This window comes from Theropithecus gelada, chromosome 13 (genome assembly GCF_003255815.1).
Source record: "Theropithecus gelada isolate Dixy chromosome 13, Tgel_1.0, whole genome shotgun sequence".
NCBI classification, from domain to species: Eukaryota; Metazoa; Chordata; class Mammalia; order Primates; family Cercopithecidae; genus Theropithecus; species Theropithecus gelada.
The window spans coordinates 17,323-26,500 of record NC_037681.1 but is presented as its reverse complement, the minus strand read 5'-3'; the positions used below and the strand labels follow the sequence as shown (position 1 = coordinate 26,500).

Sequence of the window (9,178 nt, the reverse complement as noted above, 5' to 3'; positions counted from 1 at the left end):
GGACAAAGATAGCATCCACCTAACATGCTCACTATCATCCAAATGGGGGAACAAACCTGCAGATCCCCAAATATTAATACCAAGCTTGTAGTTCATCCAACTTGGTGCAATTCTAATCAGAAGGAAAAACAGGCTAACAACTTCATCATCAAGGAAAGTTCATGTTTAATACAAACTATCTGAGGATGAAGCCTGAGTTCCCCTTCCGCACCAGCACCAGGCAGTCAGAACAGCAAGAACAAGAGGAGAAAAGATGGGTCCCAAAGTCCACAAGGTGCCTCCTGAGGCTGATCCTGCTCAGAGAAGGTGGTGACAGTGGATGAGTCTGCTGGGACTGCCACACCAACATACCCTGAGCTGGATGGCTTGAGCCATAGATATTTATTACTAATTTATTAAACATTTATTGCAAATGTATTAGAACCCTGGAAGGTTCAAGATCAAGGTCCAGAAGGATTTTCTTTCTGGTGAGAACCCTGTTTCTTGTTTTCAGATGTCATCTCTGGATACATGCTCACATGGGTTCAGCAATGTGCCCAGGCATGTGTAAGTAGGAGAAGCAAGTACATGCTTTCCTCAGTACATGCTTGGAGGCTGGTGAGGGGTCAAGGAACAGCTCGATGATGTTTATTTTTACTAGGACACAAATCTTATTAAATCAGAGTCCCAAGGTTTTCACTTCATTTCACCCTAATTACCCCTTCATAACTTCTATGTCTAAATACAGTAATATTGGAGGTTGGAGATTCAAAACATGAATTTGTGAAACACAATTCAGTTCATAGCAGGTGCGCTTTGAGGACATGCCCAAGGCAGTAGGAAGGACAAGGCGAGGCTTCCAGTCTCAGAGCGCAGAGGTGGTTTCCCCACCACTCAGCACACTGGCAGCTCCTCCCAGGTGATTCAGGTCACACATGAGACCCCAATCCCACCTTGGGGGCTGCCTGCTGATACTGGAACAATATCACCCTTAATTTTCACTATTTCTAAGATCAGGCTTCTGTCTTACGTTTATTATGAGGTTTGTCCAACGGCAAGGTTTGTGACATACCACCCAATGGTAGGTTTGGGACATAACATCAAACAGAATTTTAGATGCTGCTTTCTAATGAGACTTGATGGAGTTTTTTCATGGGTTTTCATGCAGTTGATCTTATTACATCCACCATTAGGCTGCATTCTGTAGGGAACACAAAATGATTCCTCTCCTCAATAAACCAGTCACGTAGTTGAAGATAAAGGGTGTTCAGAAAACATGGTCACAAAACAATTAGGGGCTAGATTCTGTGATCCATGTGAGATGCCAATGATGTGATTCTGGAAAGGAGAAGGTGAGGTTGTCAGGGGCCCTGTAGCACACAATGCCCAAGGCTAGGGTGGGGAGTAGAGGGCCCTTGATCTGGATCTGTCTACCCAGCTTCATTCCTCCCATTCTTGAAACTGGCTGCACCAGCCAGGAAGCATCTGAGACTACCTGATTCTCTGTACTAACAGCTGCTGAGGTTTGTACTCTGAGCCACAACACTGTGAGTGTGTAAGTGTAACCATTTAGATCAGCACTAATGAAAATAAGTTTTTAAGATGGTGAAAATGTCTATACTTATGCTTTGCAAGGGTAGCCATTATATGTCATATGTGGCTACTGAGCACTTGAAATGTAGTGAAAACAACTAAGGAGCTCCAATGTAAATGTTTGTGGTTAGACACTGCTAGTGTTTGCATGGGAGACGGGGAAGTTTCAGACGATAATAAACAGCAATATCATCAGGACAACCAATCTGCTAAATGTTAAGCAAAGATGATCCCAGGACCATTGCACCAAGCTGGGGTGGACAAGGTGGAAAGAGCACGTAGGTGGATCTTTGGAACCTTCCCAGGATTCTGCTTCTTCCAGGTAGATGATGTAAACTATCTGTCTAGAAGACACTGAAATTGAAGCTGTGGACCAGACTGTTTCTCCTGGAATTTGAGGTGGAAACAGAACACAAATCTTCCCTAGTATTAATGATGTCCCTCTTCGTAGGCTTCCCAGCAGAGTAGTTCTGTCTGATAAAGTGGGAGGTGAATGCTGTGCTCCCTAATCAATAGTCTTTCTCAGTCCCATGCGACATATGAACCCTCTCACATGCAGCCCCTGCAGTTGAAGCCAGAGCACCATGACCCAGAGGGCCAGAACCCCATGTCCAGTGTCCAGTGTTGCCTCTGCCTTCAGTGATCCCACCCTCCAGGACCCAGTGATGAAGACTTGAGTGGCAGAGAAGACCAAGATTTTAAGTAGAGATATTTTGATACTAAAGTAGAGAAGGGAGCCTGCCAACTAGCAATAAGGGTGCAGCCTTTGCTTACAGCTTTTGAGCAAGGGAATATTCTATGTCCTGGGTGCGATCCAGGTCAAAGTGTTTGATAAAACATATTACAATAAATTATATTTTTAAGAAAATAAAAACACATAAGGAACCTGATTATGATAGCAGTGTTTGGGTTTTATAGTACTAAAGTGGTAAACATAAATTTTTCAATGTGCAGTGGTTGATGGAGAATCTCCTAGCCCCTCCCCTTCCTATGATGATTCTATGGTCTTTGCAGGTCGTGGTCACATGGCTGCCTGCTTCTCAATCAGATGCATCCCCAGTACAACCCCAAGATCCTCCCCGATCAACGTAGATGAGCAGCTTCAACCTCCAGATACCACATACCATTGCCTGATTTGTACGTAATTTATCAACACCGAAAGTATTCTATTCGATTTCATTATATAGTTATTGTTCTCTGCATGGCTCATTCCCCCTACTGAATATCAGTACTTGGGATCAAAAATTGTCTTATTTACTTACATGCACTAAACCTTAAATGATAGTATTTATTGGTTCTGAAAACTCTGACATTAAGTTAAAATCCCTTAAAAGCAACTACATGCTTTTTTTTTTAATTAGAAGAAATATGGTGCGATCACCTCCACTAAGGAAACTAAACTTCTTTTACATTTGAAAATGATTAATTGGACATGGGAAAACATATTGACAAAAGTGACAAGCGTTATTATGATGTTAAATAAACCCAGTTTGCATGTAAAATGTACAGTTATGATTAATTGTATTCAACACAGGAAGAAGAAAGGCCCTCATAGTTTGTGTGGCTTGCTGGAGTGGGTGGTTGGTTTAGTCCTGAGAAGCAAGGGGGAGCTGATGAGTGATCTCAGGCAGGCATCCAATACCAGGACCTAATATGATTAATTACAATGTTCTTTTCTTTAAGATTTGATATTTTAAGCTGATCCTGCTGGGGAAGTTGTGAGCACATTCACGGAATACGTGGAATAAAAATTTAAAACAGTATGTTTCAAAATACTCTTAAACAGCTCAGAAACACCCAAAGAAAAGTATCTTATAAAATATCATACCTTCCTCACCCCTTCTTGATATTTGGGTTTAACCAATCATGGATCACAGTTGGATTTTTCTCCACATTGTGGGCTACAGTGTTGAAGAAACTCCTCTTTCTAGTAGGACAGAAATACAGTCAATCTTGCCGTTTCTGGCCAATCTTGTCCTGGCCAATCTTGCTTTATCTCGGAATGTTACATTTCCAGAACCTTCTACAGTTATTCCTAAAAACTACAAGGAAGAAATGGAAGAGAACTGGGATCATTCAAGACAAAATGGAACCTGTTCTGCAAATACTGTAGTGAAATCATAACTCAGTAATCGTTTTGTGACTGGCTTATTTCACTTACATAATGTCCTCTAGTTTCATCCACGTTCTAGCATGTGTCAGAATTTCCCTTTTTAAAGCTAATTTTCCTTTTTTAAAGCTACAATATGCTACTGTATGTATATATCACATTTGGATTACAAGTTCCCTCCTTTGTGAACATTTGAGTTGCTTCTACTTTTTGGCCATTGTGAATAATTCGGTTCTGAATGTGAGTATACAAATATCTCCTCAAGTTAATGTCTTCAATTACTTGGGTACATGTCCAAAAGTGGAATTGCTGAATTATAGAGTATTTCTATTTTTAATTCTTCGAGGAATTGCCATCTGGTTTCCCACAGCAGGTGGGCTATTTACATCACCTCGACAGTGTCCACAGGAATTCCAGTTCCCTAAGTTCTCACCAAGACTGGTCATTCTCTGTTGGAAAAAAAATTATAATAGGTGTGAGGTGGGTTTTGTTTTTATTTTTCTAAGGATTAATAACATTGAGCATCTTTTCCTATTCTAGCTATCTAATTATCTCTAAAGAATCTTCTTTAAAGAAATGTCTATTAATGTACTTTCCTCATTTTTAAACAGGTATTTTATTTTAATGTTGACATATAAGACTTATTTTTGTATAGTAGATATTATCAACCTCTTATCAGATATGATTTACAAATATTTTCTTCTATTCTACATGTTGCATTTTCACTGTGTTGATTATGTCTTTTGATGCACATTTTAAATTTTTATGTAGTCTAATTTATCTTCTCTTCTACTTTTGCCTGTATTTTGGTATTAAAGCTGTTAGTATGTAAATGTCTATAAATACTGACTTACTATGCTGAGAAGGTCACACTCCATCATCTCTCTGATGGTGGAGCTAAGAGTTTTACACTCTCCCATTTTGTACCAGGGGACAGTGCAGCTACGTGAGAACCTAGTGGCTTTCCCGAGCTTATTTGTCTTGCATTTTTGGTGACATGGATTGTTGTTCACATTGGCTTCCTCTGGCGGGTCCACCTGGAAAGCATTATATTTAGCCAGGAAAAAGAGGCTGTAAATGATGTCACTGTGGACTGTGTATATTCCCTGTTGCTAATGTCAAATCTGTGAAGCATAAAGGGATTTAGTAGAGGATATTAAATTCCTTACAAATTGTTGAAAAGCCTTATGGCACAGGCTCCAGGAAAAGCCTCTAGAACAATTCTAAGAATGGCACTGCTGGTGCAGGCTGGGGAGGAGGTCCTGCTGCCTGAGACTCCACATTCAAGGTGTCTCCTGCAGAAAAGAGAGCAGCTCTTCTCACTACTGCCCCCAGATGGACAGCAGCTCTGCTCTCAACTACTAGAGACATGACTCCTTTCTCTGACTGCCCATTAGCTGTGTCACTGCAGAGTGGTTTTGGATTGAGATGAGGGAGGGGAAGTGCCTGATCTCACTCAAATGTGTTCATTTTCCTGGTCTGGGTCACAGCCAGGCAGCACAGTCCTGTGGGCACAATACCTTCACTTGCCAGGTTTCTATAACATTCGAGTATCTTTCTGGACTGTGGACAACATGGGGGTGGGGAGGGTCAAGGAATAAAAAAAGGAGTACTTGGAGTTGCCTGAGCTGCCACTCCGGTTTCCCCAAATGTTTTCTATCCATTTAATTCGTGATAATAAACATCTTCCTGCCTAACCAGCCATAATCACTTTTCTTAGATCCAAATGATTCAGTGATAAAACTAAAGAGAAAAAAACCAAATAAGCTTTTCAACATTTAAACTGACCAGGAAGCTGTCCCTGGTGTTTACACCTCCATATCCCACTGTGTGTTTCATCTTCCCTTTGCCTCACTGGGGATCCAAGTGCAGGGAATGCCTCACAGTCATGTGATCCCTAGAACTTCATCTTGATGACTGTTGAAATCTTCTCTGAGTTTTACCAGTGGAAATGGCAATAAATAGAAACATTCCAGAAGGTCCCCTAGGGTTCATATTTTCTGTACTTCCTCTCTAAAATATGTAAAATCAATTCTATTTTTTCTTGCTTTATATTGGCTACATCTATGTTCCCAGCACACACCCTAACGCTCTGTGTTGACCACTTGTCCACTATTGTATTAAGTCTAAATGGTCTTATGCTTATCATATTATTTCTTCGAATTTAATGAAATAATTGTCATGTCAAATCTTTGGACTAAGAGCCATCTATCAGAAAACCACAGCCCTGAGAAAATAGAAATAGAGTATTTCAAGCTGTTCAGTTTGCATAACAATGATGAGTCTACAGCTCATTTACAAGATATAAATATTCTGTTTATGGGAGTAATAGCACCATTCATGGTTAGTGTTGCAGACCCTCTGCCACATCTGACAGCATAGCAATTCAATGGTACAAGGGTTTATGTGCCAGATTTGCTTGACTAACAGTGGGTTTTTCTTTGTCTATAGGGAAAGCTGCACCTGTTCACATGACAAGATCATGAGCTACATTTTCACTTTTTTTGAAGTCAATAGGCTGCTTGATCCAAAGCCATATTATGGAAGAACTTCTTGACTCTGATGAAAGCACTTGGAAAATCCTCAAATAATATTTTATGCAGAAACATAACCGAAGAGAAAGGAAAATTCTTATATAGGATAATAAGCACTGCCCTTCTTATGTGACATCAGGTCCACTAGAATCACCTGACATTAGCTGTTAGTCTGAGCCCTGATCTGTGGTATAATGTTAGGGGTTCAGGAGGGGTCAGTTTTCTTGGCAAATTAGGTGTTCAGAAGACCCAATATCCCTGTACATCTCAATTAGTTGAAACTCATATTATTGAGTCCCCACAGGGACCTCCATAACATTGGTTCATGAGGCTACCTGGGAAAGTGGGCAAAGGTGATTGACTGAAGTCCATGTGTTCAATCATCTTCATTATTAAAAACCCCCTGCTCATTAATGGCATTTGGATTAATATTCACTTGGAAAGCATGATTGTTTCTTGATTATGGATCATTTTTGAAACATCTAGTCATAGGTCTTCCAGAGTGACTTTGTCTGCATTCATCCTGTTGCATTTCTTCTAAGGCCTGATGGAGACTTTCAGTGAGTACAAATTTTTAAGAAAAAGTTTACTCTATTTAATTATAGAGGTGTTTTATCATTCCGTGGATAAATAATTATGTTTTCAACCTTTACAATCCTGAATATATTTGCAAATGTAAATTTGCATTAATAATAAAATAAAGCTGGATGTGTTTTCAACATGTGGCTTTAAATATAATTTTTAAATGGCCTCAAAGGCGGAAAATCATTATAACTTTTGTAAATGCCCGTTTTTATCTCTCTTGTGTCCTATAGAGTTGCCCAATAAGAGATCCTCCCATGAGATTTGGAAGTCAGAAAAGGATGACTCAATATTCTCCATTGGTACCTAAGACAGGCACATAGACAGACGTGAGGACTGGAGAAACACCTGGAAATACGCTGTAGGAAGCTGAGACAGTAGTGAAGATCACATGGTTAGATAGCCCATACTTCAGGGGCAGATGCATTCTGTTTGCTGAGGGAGCACCAGAGATTCCTGCTTCTAATATCAGCTTTCCTGACTGCTGTATCCTTGGTTTTGAAAGGTGTAGTGTGAAAGTTAATCATAGGAATTGGGTCATTCTTGTGATATCCAACAGAGCCAAGAAACCAGGAGGGAAAGGCACTCAGGGTGCAAAATATTGTGTCTAGAATGCAATCGAAATAGGCCTTATTACCCCATGGAACTAAGGTTTATGGTTTTTTGAATAAACAGCAATTGACCCCCCCCAGTTTTAAAACTCAAGATAGTTACATTTATCTTACCTTAGTTTTTTTGTTTGTTTGTTTGTTTGTTTTCAGGAAACCAACCATCAGGCCTCCCAGATGCTATCAAGGAGCTGAAACTTACATATCACTGAATTGGGACAATAAGACATCAGACCCTTTGCCCATTATGATTGCCTAACTGATCTCCTGCTTCCTGTTGACAAAATTATCTTTCTTACTCCTCCATAATTCCTATTTTCCCACATTTCTTCCTTGCTATATAAACCCCTAATTTCAGTTGTTCAGGGAGATACGTTTGTGAATGCTGTCCCATCTCCACAGCTGCAGCACCTGATTAAAGCCTATTGCTTGGCAATAATGGTGTTAGTGATTGGCTTTCTGTGTGGTGAGCTGCACGATCTACACCGAATCCCTGGCATTTCAGTAACGAAGTTCTCTGCGAACTTCACTGTTTTGGTTTATTGTAACCTGAAATCAAATTTAACCACAACTTCTGAGATAACTTGATATAATTCTAAGGTTCACTTTGTCCACCACTGCTTACCAACCTGAGCTTACCAGCTCCCAAGCCTTACTAGTGCCAAGGAACTTTCTCTAAGAGCCATAAGTAATATTTTCCCTTTTTCGTAAAACGCTAGATTTCTCTTTGTTCTTCCAATGTATTGAAGACCACTGAGTTTTCCCATATGCCCCATTTGGCAAATATTTCTTTACAAATGAAACATTAAATTTAGAGATTCATCTCTACATTTTAGACTTCAGTAATTTACTCTAATTCTCTGTATTAAGATAATTCCTGCTTAGAATATCTACACTGGCTTCTTCTGTGTTATAAGAATTCCAACTGAAGCCATAAACTAGACTACTCAGGTGTCATGATCTCTGTCTTTAGTAAATCAGGAGGGGCATTGCTATGTCTGTGCTGTTGGGGCTGAGAAAGAGAAAAGAATTCGGGTGCAGAGGTGACTACATGTCCCCCTCTACTCACACCATCAGAGTGTGGCTGCATCTGAGGAACACTCTCAGCCCATGGAGGCATCAGGAGGAGCAGCTGGGGCAGCCCAGCCTCACACATCTGCTTCCCTGGGGGTTTATGTTCGGGTGTGTAACACTGTGGGAGGGTAACTATTATGCCGTTGACAGTAATAAGTTGCAAAATCTTCAGGCTGCAGGCTGCTGATGGTGAGAGTGAATTCCGTCCCAGATCCACTGCCACTGAACCTTGATGGGACCCCACTTTGCAAAGTGGATGCCTTATAGATCAGCAACTTAGGGGCTTTCCCCGGTTTCTGCTGATACCAGGCTAAATAATTGCTAATGGCCTGACTGGCTTGGCAAGTGATGGTGACTCTGTCTCCTACAGATGCAGACAGGGAAGATGGAGACTGGGTCATCTGGATGTCACATCTGGCACCTGAGATTGGAAACATAAAAACAAATGTCCACACAATTAATCATGTAGTAAGAGAATTTCCCTGAATAGCCAGGCAGTGCTGACCACACTGGGCTGAGTAAACTGCTAGTGTTCTCCTTCCTTACCTGGGAGCCAGAGCAGCAGGAGCCCCAGGAGCTGAGCGGGGACCCTCATGTCCATGCTGTGTCCTGAGTGGTTCTGACTCCTACATGAAATGTGACCAGCCTATTAATAAGTCTTCAGGACAGGAGGCTGTGCTCTGGGAACATGCAAATGA

At 40.8% G+C, this 9,178-nt stretch overlaps 1 gene segment (V, D, J or C); it reads right to left on the bottom strand.

The window, feature by feature from the left end:
• Positions 1-8,578: 8,578 nt before the first annotated feature.
• On the bottom strand, positions 8,579-9,101 carry LOC112605206. The segment is given in 2 exon segments: positions 8,579-8,901; positions 9,027-9,101. Coding segments are annotated over 2 exon segments (378 nt in total).
• Between the last annotated feature and the right edge of the window lie 77 nt (positions 9,102-9,178).